This window comes from Penicillium cataractarum (genome assembly GCF_028827025.1).
Source record: "Penicillium cataractarum strain IBT 29864 chromosome Unknown utg000005l, whole genome shotgun sequence".
NCBI classification, from domain to species: Eukaryota; Fungi; Ascomycota; class Eurotiomycetes; order Eurotiales; family Aspergillaceae; genus Penicillium; species Penicillium cataractarum.
In genome coordinates this window covers 4,680,817-4,695,782 of record NW_026622741.1, presented here as the reverse complement: position 1 = coordinate 4,695,782, position 14,966 = coordinate 4,680,817, and the positions used below count along the sequence as shown (strand labels likewise).

The following is a 14,966-nucleotide window of genomic DNA, read 5'->3' as shown; positions in this document are numbered from 1 at the left end:
TCTCGCATCGGAATAGACAATTGCATTGCGCTGGGGACTGATTCACCCCTAGAAAGAAACTCGATATTCCTTGCTTTCTATAATGTTTCCGGAATCTGCTTGTTAATTCCTCGTGCCTTGTATGTCGAGATCGCCGCACATCTCGGCCGGAGACATCCCGAGAGCGAAAGGTCGGAATCAATCCATCATCGCCAAAAGAATCAGACCCAAACACAACCCCATTGCTCGTACTATGGGCTGGCGAATAGCATGCCAGGTGCATGAGTTTACTTGGTATTCTCTTATTCTCCGTGGCCTAGGATATACAACGGTAGGACTCGCAAGCAAACGATGAAGATCAATCTACAATTGGAGTTAGAACATCAAGCATATCAAATGCTACAGTGACTGATAGATCAACGGGTAAATTGCCTATTGATATCAAAGCAATTTTCCGATCAACCTGCCTTCTCCAATGTCACTGTAACATTAACTTGCTGAACCTACTGTTGAATGAGTCCCGCGTGCGGGGTTGAAAGTCCCGAATAACCAGACCAGACCGCGAGACCGAGCGAACCACAGCGAATGATGGGAAGAACTACAAAGTGTTAATGTAGGGTGAGCTTAGTGGAGGGCTATAGCTATATAACCGTTTGGATTGCTAGATAAATAGCCCAAAATGTTCCGATAATTGAGAAACACGATCTCCAAAGTCCACGGCAAAAGCGACGATGCTCTTCAAGTCGCTTTTACTTGCCTACGGGCTCCTTTCCACAGCCCAAGCAACTGCTCCATTTACCTGGAACCACGAGACGTTTCTTCTCCATGGCAAACCCTTCCAAATTATTGGGGGTCAAATGGACCCGCAGCGCATTCCAAACGAGCTTTGGGCCGATCGCCTCTCCAAAGCACGGGCAATGGGTCTAAATACCATCTTCTCCTACGTTTTTTGGGACCAACTCGAGCCTTCCAAGGGTACATGGGACTCGAGCGGCAACAATGACATTGCTCGCTACTTCAAGACTGCCCAGGAGCATGGGTTGAATATTGTTCTCCGTCCTGGACCTTATATCTGTGGCGAGCATGAATGGGGAGGATTCCCAGCCTGGATGAGCGAGATACCCGGGATGGTTGTTCGCGCGAACAATAAACCTTTCCTGGCTGCGACTCAGTCTTATATTGATAATTTGGCCAAAGACCTGGAGGATCTTTCCGTTAACAAGGGAGGTCCTATTTTGATGGTTCAGGTTGAGAACGAATACGGCTCTTACGGGAACGATCATGAGTACGTGGGCGCTTTGCGAGACATGGTCAAGAACGCATTCGGTCTACCGTTGTATACCAACGACGGCGGTGAGCAGTCGATGCTCGAGGGTGGCCAGATTCACGGGGCACTCGCCGAGACAGACGGTGACCCCAAGACAGGATTCAGTGCTCGCGACCAGTATGTCACCGATCCAACTAGCCTGGGCCCGCAGCTTGACGGTGAATACTACGTAACCTGGCTAGACCAGTGGGCTAGCAACAAGAGCTTTACAACCGACTCAGGGGATTCTACCAGTATCCAGAATATACAGTCTGACCTTGATTGGATTCTGAAGCAGAATGGGTCATTCAATATCTACATGTTCCACGGAGGAACGAACTGGGGATTCCAGAATGGAGCTGACTGGAGTGATTCCTTGGAACCTATTATCACGAGCTACGATTACGGTGCACCGCTTGATGAGAGTGGCAGGCCGAATGATATTTACGATGCTATTCGCCAAACTATTGGCTCCTATGTTGGCGCTGATAGTATCCCATCAGTCCCAGCGGACAAGCCACTGGTTGAGATCCCATCTATCGAGCTGACACCCTCCGTGAGTCTGTTTGATTCTTTGCTGAAGTCAGTCAAAAAGCAGTATCCCGTCAACATGGAAGCTCTTGGTCAATCAACGGGATTCACCTTGTACCGACATGTTATCACTGCGGCTACGACCGGTACTCTTCAACCTGGAGACACCCCAAGAGATCGAGTCCTTATCTATGTCAACGGCCATCGAGTTGGAGTCATCGACAACAGCTACGCAGCACCGAGCACAGTCCAGCTAAACTTGAAGAAACACGATGTTCTCGACTTATTAATCGAGAACATGGGACGAGTCAACTACGGCCCAAGAATAATCGACCAGCGCAAAGGAATTGTCGGAAACGTCACAGTCGGGGGCGACGTCCTAGCAAATTGGGATATCTATCCTCTTCCACTGGAATCACCGCCCAGCCCATCATCGTCGAATGCAAAGAAACCACAGCCTTCGGCTGGATCCGGTCCTGTCTTCTATACTGGCACATTTGATGTGGGTACCGTTGGCGATACATTCCTCGAGCTTCCGGGATGGACTAAGGGTGCTGTTTGGGTGAATGGTGTGAACTTAGGGCGGTATTGGATTATTGGCCCGCAGCAAACGCTGTATTTGCCTGGCGTTTATTTGAAAGAGACTGGGAACAAGATTGATGTTCTTGCGCTGGAGCCTACGGGGAATGAGGGCTTTGTTAGTGGTGTCACGTCTCGGAAATGGGGGAATCACCCAGACCCGGATGCTCCTTAGAGCTGAGTAAATAGAGTACCGAACTAAGGCTAAGGGAGAGCAGGAATATGTAAATACAGGAAAATTGCACTGACCCGGAGGCCTGGCGTCTAGAGTTGGACCACGTGGAAGTACTAATATTCCTGCACGATCAGGTTTCCTTATCTCTTCAAAGCGAATATATGGATGGTGATTCCGTGGAGTTTATTTGTTCCGTACAGCCCTCTTGCCTGATATCAAGACTTCTCAGCCGAAAGATTAATTTTTTTTTTACAATATATACCTGAACTGGGGGTTCTATCAAACAAAAGGACGGTTAGCCCTCACAGTCTATAAGCGATACTCGATAGCTGGCCCAACTTACTGTCTTATCCGTCAGATCATCCTGGTAAGCATTCTCGTAGCCCTCGGATATACCCGACTCATCTCGCTTCCTGTTCTCCCACACACAGACGAATCGATAAAGCAAGACCGTAATACCGGCAGCAAACGATGTAACAACAACTGTGATAAAGCCTGGAACATAGCGTGGGGCATCCATCTCCTTGTAGACGAGAGGTCCCGTGAAGTTTCCTGGAAATAGTCAAGACCTCGACTCCTACTTATAACATCTGAGATGCAACTCACCGAGACAGTATCCAATATAAAGACCAGAGGAAGCAATCGATCGCTTTGTGTATCCCGCAATGTTGGCAATTTGCAACCCCATAAGCACGGCATAACCACCCCCAACCGCAGGAAGAATGTAACACGCAAAAAGCAAGCCACCTGTTGCATCCAGCGGCAACGCGACCAATAAAATAGCTGCCAAAGTAGTGATCATCTGAGCAGTGAAGACAATCCATGACCGAATACCCTTCTCAGAAAATCGATAAGCTAGGTAAGGTGCAAGGAGCTGATAAGAGCCGCCCAGGAAGCCCTGCGGCATGACAAGAAGCAGGGAGTTCAGCGTACTAAACCCGAAGGAGTTGATGATGATTGGAATGAATGTTGAGATGGGGCCATTTGCAATCATGCTCAGAAGCGCGGTTAGAAAGATGAGCCAGAACTTGAGGTCGCCAAGAAGCTCAAAGACCTGGCCTTTCTTGTAATGTGTATTTCGAACGCCAGAGTTGTTCACCCTGAGTCGGGCGACTGCAATATAGCGCTGGCGGTCGTTAAACCCACGTGCACTGACTGGATCAGATGGTAGTAGGAAGACCAAAATAATTCCCCAGGTGATTGTGATAGCTCCCGCAACGAGATACATGTATTTCCACGGAGAAAGTGAGCCTTTGATGTGACCCAAACCGTAATTGATGAGCGGCGAGAAGATAGAAACATAGCCGGTACAGCTATACCAGATCCTACAAGGAATTAGAACGCTGTGGGAAACCCCCGATCGAGGGGTACTCACCCCATCCGGAATGCTTGCTCATTCTTTTTGTACCATCCTCCCTATGCATCATCATCAGTCAAAGAGTACGTCAGACTTGATTCCAAAAGATACACTTACCACCACGAGCATGAACATCGGACTAATCCCACTTTCTAGCATTCCCAAAAAGAATCGCTGCGCATACAATGCTCGGTAGTTAGAGCACACCGGCGTTAGAATCAAGCAGATCCCCCATAGTGTGATTATTGTGGAAGCGATTCGCTCTATTGGAAATCTTTGAGCAAGAGTCATTGCCGGATATGCCCCAACAATGAATCCCAGGTACAGAATAGCAGCTGAAAAAGCATATCTGTTTCCAACATTCAGTTCCAAATCGTTTCGAATACCGAATAGTGCCTGCCATTCATTAGACTCATGGCAGTTAGAGAGAATAGTCAGGGACCAAGGTAACCTACCGCCTGCGAGAACATTGCCTTATCGTAATACTGAAGTCCGTAAGTGACACACAGGATTGGCATTAGTTTCCAATCAATACGTCGAATGAGTTTCTTCTCCTCCTCCTCAGTCCATGTCTCGTCGCCTGTGTAATTGGCAAGGACCTTGATGGCCTCGTCATTGTGAATGGTATCAAGAGTTGCAGCTTTTTCTATCTCGGGGAGATTAGAGCTAGAGCTCTTGGCCTTTTCTGAAACATGATCCTCTCGAGGTTTGTCGAGGCTCGACATGGTAGGGTGGTAACCACTAGTATGCAAACAAAATATCAGGAAGATCTGGGGGTGGCCTAGAATATGGGCCAGACAGTGTCATTCAGTGCTCGTAGAATCTTCGGGCTTTTATAGAAGATTAGAGCAGGTGTAATTTCACTATTATTTACAAAGTATTCCCACCGTCACAGCAGTACATGCAGATTGACGCTTGTTTAGCCCGGGGAAGTTTACCCCGGGATTTCAGGAAAGCTAGTGCGGGGGTGGAACCAGCAGGACCTGGAGAATATCAGAGCTCCTCGGTATCAACCCGGTTCTTAAGATCGTCACACAGTATTATAGTAATATTGCATAGTTCTATAATGAAAAAAGCCGAAAGATTGCCTAAGTTGTGTAGCCGAAAGTTGCCGGAGCTTATGAAACAGAACATTGCCGGTATCATTGCTGGTGGCTGGCTGGTACGGTACATCCTAGTGGGGAATCTGGAAAATGAGGGGCCCTTGAATCCCGTTAGAAACGAATTTCAAGGTTGTCTTCTCATCTAAAGGTGGACAGGGGAATTTCCTCAACTACATGATTGAATCTGAAACAATAACGATGAATGCACTTCCGTCTTTCGCCGTGCCTCCGGGCCAGGATATCACGGTGAAGTTAATAAACACAGTCAACTTTGGACCGGCACAGCTACATAGATTTATGGCTCCGCCCGTTCCGGGCATGGAGACACACCCAAGCAATCCTTCGTTCTCATTTTTGTTGGAGCACGCTTCAGGAAGGAAGCTCGTTTTCGATCTTGGTATTCGGAAAGACTATGGAAATTATGCACCCAAGATCGCCGAGTACATACCAACGACCAAATACAACATCGAGGTAACAGGGAACGTGGTCGATATTCTGGAGGAGAATGACATCAAAGGAAAAGACATTGAGGCTGTCATTTGGAGGTATGCGTTATCAGCAAGGAATGACAGATCACTGACTGACGTGAAACAAGTCATTGGCACTGGGATCACATCGGTGATCCTTCGACTTTTCCATCAACAACCAACCTGATAGTCGGGCCTGGTTTCAAGCAAGCTATGCTCCCGGGTGCTCCCACAAACCCAGACTCGCCATTAAGAGAATCAGACTATGCGTAAGATAATATTCACCCACTGAGAGTGAATAAAGTACTTATCACCGAACGATAGGGGAAGAAATCTTCGTGAAATCACCTTTGAAGAGCCTGGTTGTTTGACCATAGGCCAGTTTCGTGCATTTGACTACTTTTGCGATGGATCCTTTTACCTACTTGACAGCCCTGGCCATGCAATTGGGCACCTCTGTGGTCTTGCGCGAACGACCAAAGATCCCGACACGTTCGTCTTTCTGGGGGGCGATGTCTGCCATTATGGAGGGTTATTCCGACCATCCAAGTATCTCAGTGTACCCGAGTCTATTCACCCTCACCCATGTCATCCAAACAGCGATATCGCATTCTGTCCAGGCGGGGCTTTCGCTGAACTACAAGAGTCGCGGGGTAGAGGCGTCAACGACCCACTCTTCATTCCGACTTTCGGCCACAACATTCCTCAAATTATCGAGACTATTGGGAAGCTCCAAGAGGCTGACTGTCAGGATAATATTTTTGTGATCATTGCACATGATGCGACTGTTAGGGATGCAGTAGATCATTTCCCTTTAAGTCTAAACCAGTGGAAAAAGAAAGGATGGGGGAGAGATCTCAAATGGAGATTCTTACGAGATGCCGAGACATATTGGAAGTCGAAAGGAGTAATGTAAATATTTTCAGATGTATTTAGACCCCTTCACAATTAATATCAATTCAATATAATAAATACCACAGTATGGCCCCTGTCGAAGAAGATGTGAGCAAGAGAAAATTAAGATAGCTCGCAGAGCCGGATCGACCATACAGGTGGACATGATTGATATCTATTCATTACGATGCATTTCCATGGATGGGTCTGGGCATACCCAATCAGCAAGTGACCGGAGTTTACCCAAATCGAGAACCGAACCTTCAATAATTAACCGGCAGGGAAATCCATCTCGGCTTCATACGGAGGCGTAGTTGTGGAGGTGGAGAAGCCCTCCACCCCCGCAAATGCTGGACTTTGGTTCGGTTGCACGGCATTACCACCGAGGAGTAGTCACTTGGAAACGCATGCTGATAAGAACGACTTCGGAAGTCATCCGTCAGACTTCTTAAACTCAAGGAAAATCTGAATTAGGTAGATATTCCACTTCTAAGGTCGAACTTTACGCCTCTAAGGCTGTTTAAACCCCCGTCCGCCAGCCATGGGTAGCACCGACGAACCAAGTTTTAGCCAGATGAACCAAGACCTCGACTACGATGTTCTCATCATCGGGGCTGGTCTATCTGGCATATACTCTACCTATCGCATGCGCCAACTTAATTTACGAGCGAAGGTTCTTGAGGCTGGCTCTGGAGTTGGAGGAACCTGGTTCTGGAACAGGTTGGGTGATCATTACGCTCTCTGATGATGATATAGCTAACCAAATTTAAAATAGATACCCTGGTGCCCGATTTGACTCTGAAAGTTACTCTTACAACTTTTCATTCTCTCAAGAAGTCCTTGATGAGTGGAATTGGTCTGAGCATTTTGCCTCGCAGCCCGAGACTCTGCGATACTGCGAGTTTCTCTGTGACAAGTTCGATCTTCGCCGGGATATGCAATTCAACACACGAGTCGTATCAGCACACTTTCAAGACTCTTCAAATTCATGGCGTCTTACAGATGAGCAAGGCCGAACTTATACGTCGCGGTTTCTGGTGACGTGCATCGGCATCTTGAATAATTATACCATGCCCAATATCCCTGGGGTCACAAACTTCCAAGGCGAGGCATGCCATACCGCTCGATGGCCGCAGGAGCCGGTCAGCTTTGAGAACAAGCGAGTCGCTATTATTGGCACCGGTGCGACCGGTATTCAAACCATTCAAGAGATCACAAAGGACGTTGGCCATCTCACAGTCTTTCAGCGTACTCCAAACTGGAGTCTTCCTTTGCGAAATGGACCCATAAGCACAGAGGAGATGAATGAGATCCGATCTCGTTATCCTGAAATATTCAGAAAATGCCTCGAGACCTGGTCCTGCTTCATGCACGTTTCAGATCCCAGGGATACTCTCCAAGTTAGCCCCGAGGAAAGAGAAGCCTTCTGGGAGGAGTTGTATGAGCAGCGTGGATTCGCCAAATGGCTTGGAAATTTTGGAAATATTAACACCAACAAAGAGGCAAACGCCTTATTCAGCGAGTTTGTCGCAAATAAAATAAGAAGTCGCGTGAATGACCCCGTCACAGCCGAAACGCTTATTCCGAAATGCCATGGATTTGGTACCAAGCGAGTGCCACTTGAGTCCGGCTACTTTGAGGCTTATAATCAACCGAACGTCCGACTGGTGGACGTAAAGTCGAACCCAATCGAGTGCATAACTGAAACCGGGATACGGACAAGAGACGAATCTTTTGATTTTGACATGATTATTTATGCCACTGGATTTGACGCCGTTACCGGATCTTTCACAGCCATCGATTTCCAAGGCGTGAACGGGGTGAAGCTGGCAGACCGATGGGCCGAAGGGCCACGCACATTCCTGGGTCTGTTTGTGGAGAGCTTCCCAAATATGATGATGGTAATGGGACCCCATCAAATGTTTGGAAACATCCCACGTAGCATCGAGTATGCTGTGGGTTGGGTCTCGCGGTTCATTGAGTTTTGTCGGGATCACGGTATCACATTTGCGGAAACGTCACGACAAAAGGTTCTCGACTGGACAGAGCATGTGCATACTTGTGCAGACGGTCTGCTTGCTAATGATGTTGATTCCTGGATGACTGGAGTGAACAAGAATCTGGCTCACAAGCAAAAACGCATCATCGCAAGATACCAGGGACCAGCCCCCGGTTATCGCAAGCTTGCTGAGGACGTGGCTATGAGGGGGTACAGAGATTTGAAGTTGGCATGAAATATCGTTTTACCGAAGCGTTGAATTACAATTGCTATATTTATTGCCATTACCGCAGTCTGAGTTAAATTATGGTATCTGTCAAGTCTATCACTGCGTAAAGTCGTAAATCACAGAGTTCGTCCGTATGTACCCAAGTTCAATTGCTTTCATGATCAGTTCAAGGTTCCTCCCAAGCTCCAAGGAGTTCGGTTTCAGCAGCTGAACACCAGAGTTAAAACTGAAGGTATCCAAGCAAGAATCGAAACGGTGTTTCCACTGCGATGAGCGCTACCGTTACTGTGCTTGCTCGAAACAGCACTACTAGTCGTGTTGGATGTAGAGCTGAAGGAAGGTGTCGTTGTCGCCTGGGCCCCATCGTAATACTTCCGAATGATGTTACTGGCTTGCTCAGCAACTCCGTACGTCGAAGCCATCAAATGCGTGGAGAGTGAAATAGGAGGAACACTCGCGTCCGCGACTCGGACATTCGTCAGGCCGTAGACGAGAAGATTTGCGTCCACTACGCCACCCTGATCGCGAGGAAGCATCGCGCAAGACGACGACGGGTGGTATTCAGTACCAGCAGACTTGATTATCCAGTCAAGCCATTCATCATCTGTTTGAACCGACGAGCCAGGCGATGTTTCATTGGTGAGGGTACTGCTGACTGGCGCAGTCTCGCCTAGTTGACGTGCAAGTTTAAGTCCCTCGCGTAGGATCTCATGATCTATGGAGCGCGTGAGCAAAATATTTCCAAAATCATCGCAGGACACTAGATTCACCACGTACCAATCGGATTATAGAGATAATTCGGGTCAATGACCGGGTAGTCCATCGGATCAGAGGAGTTGATATAGATGCGGCCATGGCTATAAGGATGCTGGAGAGCAGCAGTGATACCCACATCACCATTTCCATCGCTGTTCATGAAGAGAAGTTCAATTTGCCCGATCGGGCTATCGAATATGGTAGTTGCGGTCGTATTGCAAATTGCTGTGTATCCATCGACAACCCCACTGTCGTAAGTCGTATTCGGTTTGTACTGATCGATTTGGCTGAGGATGCTTGTCTTGAATGAATCGACTTTACTACCATACATCCCGGTGGCGTTCACATATGCAACGGCGTCATCAATGTAAGTGAGGAAAAGTGGGTTGTTCTATGATCATTAGCACGCTGTAAATCTTTCTGTCACTCTCAAGGAGCATACCCGTTCACTGCCATTGTCGTAGAAAATTGAGCCTGCAGTTTCCACATTTGTGGTCCATGTCACAGTTGCGCTCTGGTAATATCAGTTAGTTCAGGAATCACACTGGTGCTACAGTGTCTACTCACAAGGTGATCTTGGAGATGCTGACCGACGCCAGGAAGTTCAGAGACAAGATCTACACCCGCACTCGACAAAACGTCCTTGGGACCCACGCCACTATGAAGCAAGACAGCTGGACTGCCAATAGTACCGGCTGTTAGGATAACTTCTTTCTTGACCTTGACGGTAAGTTTTGTAGTGCCGTTATTAGTTGTGTACTCGACAGCGTTCGCAGTGAGATTTCCCGAGGTCGAGTTGTCGAAAATAATGCGAGTGACATGAGCATTAGCAAGCACATCATAGTTGCCATTGTCTGCAAGCGGGTCAAGATAGCCAGTGCGACTATAGGACCGCGTCCAGTTTGTTGGATTGATGCATGAGGTAGATACCTCCGCGCCCCATGGCTGACCTCCGTACATGTCGCTGGAAGCCGCAATACCCATGTTCACCAATGACTCTTCCCACTGCCCAACTTGAGAAAACGTGCTATATCAATGTTAGTTTCCCATTGCAGTCGAGAAAAAGAGCATTCAACATACAAGCCAGGATATGACGCGTGAATTGGTCCTTGTGTGCCATGGTGTGCCGTATTCCATGTGATGTTTGCCTCTTGCGCGATACTATCGGATGGAGCAGTGAAGTTCTCGCTTTTTTTCATCGCGGCATAGAAGGAATCCCATCCCCAATTATCGGCCCCGTCCATATCTCCCAACATGTCTTTCCAGGCGTTGATCTCAATCTCTCCCGGGCGGGTCATATACAACCCATTGATGGCAGAACTACCTGTAATACCCTCTGTTAGTGCGAATCAGACCGAGAGATGCTCGCTGACAAACCTCCAAGAACCTTGCCACGAGGCCAGTAAATTTCGCGATCATTTGCATTGGGCTGAGGAACGGTGTAGTATCCCCAGTTCAAAGGTGTCGTCCATAGCGAATCAAAGTAGGCATATGCGGGAGTGTCTTGAAAAGTGTTAGAATCATGGCAGACTGTAGGCTGAAACAGGAGGTGTTTGTTTGCACACACCTATACGTTCTCGATATTCATCCCCATTGCCACCTGACTCAAGGACAAGGACGGTATAATTCGAGTTTTCCGACAGTCGAGCGCCTACGACGAGACCAGCCTGACCACCGCCAACAATAACGAAATCGTACGAATCAGAGATCGCTGTGCGCGGTGACAATGCATGCGCGAAAGGCACAGCGACCGTGAGACAGGTGCCGATGACCCGCGTAACGGTCAGACTCGATCGCATTGTATGCCAGCAATGCGGTGCGATGGCTTTAGAAGTGCGCAATCGACATCGATCATATATTTAAAAACCGTTGTCTCGGGGATCTCTAAATTGATAAAAGTCCACTGCAAAAATTCATTGCCCCTGATCCATCGAGCCAGGTACCCGGACCACATTATGAAAGAAGAAAGCTTAATGCCCACCACGCTATGGGTGGATAGTCTCAAAGCTACGCGTGATAGGCGCTGGCTTGAACAAAAGATTGGATGAAAGTCTTTTGCGATCGAGGTTGTCTGGATTCGATCCACAAATAAGATCCTTTCCAGATTCCAGCCCCTCGCGACCCGCCCTTTGGTTATCATGGCTATCATGGCCACGTTCAGCCAACTCCACCAGGTTAATCTTTCCGCCCAATGTTAATAGTTATTTTCATGTCCGTGGGTCCTTCCTGAAACACTGACGCAATGAAGAATACATATGACAAGGATTTGCAAGAGGCTGGAACCCGGCCGTCGTCATTGGCAATGCATCGCTGCAGTAGTCCTATGTAGAAAATAGCGACAGGTTTAAAGCTCGTCGATTTTTTTAGCCCATTATTAGGCGGAAAAGAGTCGAGTGTTGCCATAGCCGCGGTCTTATGACCCTTCAGCCACTGACTACGTTTAGTTGAGTATGGCGCACGGGTATCGCCCGCGAGAAGCCAATGAAGATATAAGACAATCACAGTTGACCCACCCCCACTTAGCCACTAGACCGCCCGACGGTTCTCCTGGATAAGCCACTGGAAAAAGCTGATCTAGATTTTTAACCATTGGACACGTCCAAAAACTGGTCTCGTAACGACTATTGAATCTCAATCTAGTAAGTATGTGGCTGATCCTATCTGCACGCTAACACATCTCGGCAAAGTACTCTCTAAATTCATCGATTCCGACTATGTGTGACTTCGTCGTGGCTGGAAACGCGTAAACACAACAATTCAGTGACCCTTGGTTGCTTTTTTCCTCCCAATTTTTCGCTCCAACAGCGCACCCTCTTCTGACGGCCCCTTGAGTGACTGAACAATGCTTAATGAAACAGATTGGAACTTTCTGAACTCTTTGTTGGTATTAGTATGCAAATAGATTAGCATCGGACAGGGTATCACAAGGCTCAAACAAGTCCTGGAACTGTAACATCGTGTCCGCAAAAACATCATCGTCAAAATACAGCTCCTCATTATGCGGGATCAACAGCCGACTGGCAACCACACTTGTCTGTGGCGTCGCAAATGGAAAATAAGCAGTCCAATCAATGCCGTCCGCCATCGCCATATACCCGGACCCATCGCCCACTCCTAGCTCGGGACCAGGCCCTCTTTGAGAGTCTATGTCCGGAACGACTGTACTTGGTCGTAGTCGAGAAAATCCTGAGTAAAAAACACCCGCTGTCGGCCACATTCTGCGCAATTGATCCACGGCTAAGGTGAGGACGTCGAGGTCCTCATTGGCGCCCTTGCACAAATCTTCTATACGCAGCGCTTGTAGGAGGGCAATAAATGCCGTTCCACAATACCAGCCGGTGATGGCCATGAGGAATCTGGTTCCACCACGCGAGAGTATATCTCTCATCACACGAGCCATACACGTTGCCGCCAGTATCGCTGGAGGATAGGCCTGGGGCAGAGGCTGTGATGAGGAAGACCGTTTGAGATGGATGACGATGATGACAGCAAGATATGGTAGATGAAGCTGGTGAATGTTCCTATTGAATGATTTTGTACTATCGGAATCGATTGGTAATTGTAGATGCTGTGGCAACGATTGTACCCAGTTTATGAGCTCGCGCGCTAGGTGTGCTGGGAAGGTGGAAGAAGCCGAGTCGCAAGTTCGCCCCATATACTTCGCGACCTTGCCAATAATGGCGCATAGCCGTACCCAGTAAATGAATATCTCACCGTCTTCTTTTGACAATGGATTAGGAAAGTCTTCGAGTGTTGGCTCAGAGAGTGAGCAGTCCTCCGGATCAATGACGCACGGCTTGCTCTGGCACAAGGCAGTCAGACGTTCGCGGGCAAATGCCGTCCACCAAATGCGACGTCGCATGCTTAAATCTACCTGCTGTCGGAGAGGATGATCAAGGGGAGGTTCGCGATGAATCCCGAGTTGCTGACAATGCCTGATCACCACTGATGTCCACCACCAGGATGAGTGTCGATGAAGAATCGTCGGTGGTCGAGGACTCCACCAATAAAATAGCGAAATAGCTTTCAGAGATGTCATCACATCTGCCTCCTCGTCATTGTAGAACCGAGTACGGGCTCTATCATAATATGTGGCTGGCCCATCGTGTGGGATTATGGGTGGGTTGACATGACTTCCGACCACAGCCAATGCGTTGATCAGCAGAGGAGATTGCATCAAGTCCTCGCTTAGACTATCTCGATCTAAGACCGGGCACCACGGATAACAGTACTCAAAATATGTCTCTGCAAAGGACTGTTGCAGATTAGGATCAGGTAGAGTCGGTATTACGGCGAGTCTTTCGGCTATCTGGCGTTCTTGATCTCTTGCGTTGGTCTGAAGCTCTGGAAGAAAGACATGGCCGACAGGATAACTGTCATTGTGCTCTGAATGATCCTCTGTTCGTTGGGTGGCTTGGGTGGCAGGTGAATCATTGGGGATGGTTCCATGTAGCGGCCGGGTGGTCCTTTCTCCAGTGATTTCAGCTGGCGATGTATTGTTCATCAAATTCCATTCGACCACATTTTCTCCTGCCGTGTGCTTATTTTGTAATGATGTTGATAGGATTGGATCCGGTTGTATGTTTGGGGAAAAGCCAATTAGGTCGTTATTTTCACCCAAGGTGATGTTATTGTGGCTGTTGCTATGAGCATCCAGATCTTCGGCAGGGTTTGATGGTGCTTTATTCGAACCAGGGGCTTGATTCTTCCGCCCTGCCTTGGTGTGGTCACTAGCATTGCTGTCTGGTGGTGTTAACGGCGGAGGAGAGAGCCTTGATGATCGACCTCGTCGAGATGGTCTGGTTCTACAAGAAAAGAGCCAGTGTTATTAGCCGTCTTCTGTACAACAGTAGTCATGGAACAACAAGTCAGTAAGACCCATACCGGCAGTCTTTACCAGCAGTCGCACACTTGGTACAATTGTTGTACCCCTGGCCCCCTCGCGTTTGAAGGTCACATCTGATCTGCCCATGTCAATATTGATCGATCGCAGAAGTGGGCCAATCTTACTTTCTTGCTGTGACATGCAATGCAAGCTAGCTCTGCCCGTTTGCGCTTCGGTTGTTGACCGGTAAACTGCAGCCACAAGGGGGCCGACATGATGCCGTAGAATGCCACAAGGAATTTGCAGGGACAGGATAGTATCTATGCAGGCAAACAAACATTCGATTACGGGTGGAACTACATAGTGAGTCTGCCGAGGTCGAGCCTCTTTGGTAACCCAGCTAATTGCGGGGAAGCTGGAATTCTCCGCAACGATAGCCTTGCAGCTTCCGCCATTCGGCCACTTCTCCGATCATCACATCACATCTGAGATTCTTGAAGCTACAAAAACCTAACCCAATAAATTACGAGATTGTTTACTTGAAAATGGAAATAATTTGAAATAATTTGTTGTTATTCATCTAATGAGCTACCGCTTTATTCTATATGCGAGATATCGTGGGCTTTCCTCGGAAGCCTAAGAATCTAATCGGAAAAATACCGGCTGTAAATAGCCGGTATGGCAACTATCACTTGGTATAGAATCAAGGTCGCTAAATCTTTCAGTGATCCGGTCTGTCAAGCTGTACTTTGCCGGTCATATCACC

General features: G+C 48.1%; 6 protein-coding genes across 6 annotated transcripts; 3 read left to right on the top strand and 3 right to left on the bottom strand.

Moving 5' to 3' along the window:
• Positions 1-710: 710 nt before the first annotated feature.
• N7496_007394 (uncharacterized protein) lies at positions 711-2,570 on the top strand (the record flags this gene model as incomplete). Its single annotated transcript, XM_056700323.1, has 1 exon — positions 711-2,570. The coding sequence occupies one exon, from the start codon at positions 711-713 to the stop codon at positions 2,568-2,570; it is 1,860 nt and encodes a 619-aa protein (XP_056555736.1).
• A 249-nt stretch (positions 2,571-2,819) lies between these two features.
• On the bottom strand, positions 2,820-4,652 carry N7496_007393 (uncharacterized protein; the record flags this gene model as incomplete). The annotated part of the gene is made up of 6 exons (XM_056700322.1): positions 2,820-2,846; positions 2,914-3,122; positions 3,177-3,895; positions 3,946-3,986; positions 4,045-4,323; positions 4,383-4,652. 6 exons carry the CDS (start codon positions 4,650-4,652, stop codon positions 2,820-2,822), a joined length of 1,545 nt encoding a protein of 514 aa, XP_056555735.1.
• Positions 4,653-5,228: 576 nt separating this feature from the next.
• Positions 5,229-6,413, top strand: N7496_007392 (MBL fold metallo-hydrolase; the record flags this gene model as incomplete). The annotated part of the gene is made up of 3 exons (XM_056700321.1): positions 5,229-5,575; positions 5,626-5,766; positions 5,822-6,413. 3 exons carry the CDS (start codon positions 5,229-5,231, stop codon positions 6,411-6,413), a joined length of 1,080 nt encoding a protein of 359 aa, XP_056555734.1.
• Positions 6,414-6,932: 519 nt separating this feature from the next.
• Positions 6,933-8,625, top strand: N7496_007391 (flavin-containing monooxygenase; the record flags this gene model as incomplete). The annotated part of the gene is made up of 2 exons (XM_056700320.1): positions 6,933-7,111; positions 7,167-8,625. 2 exons carry the CDS (start codon positions 6,933-6,935, stop codon positions 8,623-8,625), a joined length of 1,638 nt encoding a protein of 545 aa, XP_056555733.1.
• Positions 8,626-8,819: 194 nt separating this feature from the next.
• N7496_007390 (GMC family oxidoreductase) lies at positions 8,820-11,174 on the bottom strand (the record flags this gene model as incomplete). Its single annotated transcript, XM_056700319.1, has 7 exons — positions 8,820-9,334; positions 9,397-9,766; positions 9,818-9,889; positions 9,943-10,402; positions 10,456-10,699; positions 10,753-10,878; positions 10,943-11,174. 7 exons carry the CDS (start codon positions 11,172-11,174, stop codon positions 8,820-8,822), a joined length of 2,019 nt encoding a protein of 672 aa, XP_056555732.1.
• Positions 11,175-12,262: 1,088 nt separating this feature from the next.
• Positions 12,263-14,475, bottom strand: N7496_007389 (uncharacterized protein; the record flags this gene model as incomplete). The annotated part of the gene is made up of 3 exons (XM_056700318.1): positions 12,263-14,180; positions 14,260-14,339; positions 14,386-14,475. 3 exons carry the CDS (start codon positions 14,473-14,475, stop codon positions 12,263-12,265), a joined length of 2,088 nt encoding a protein of 695 aa, XP_056555731.1.
• Positions 14,476-14,966: the final 491 nt, after the last annotated feature.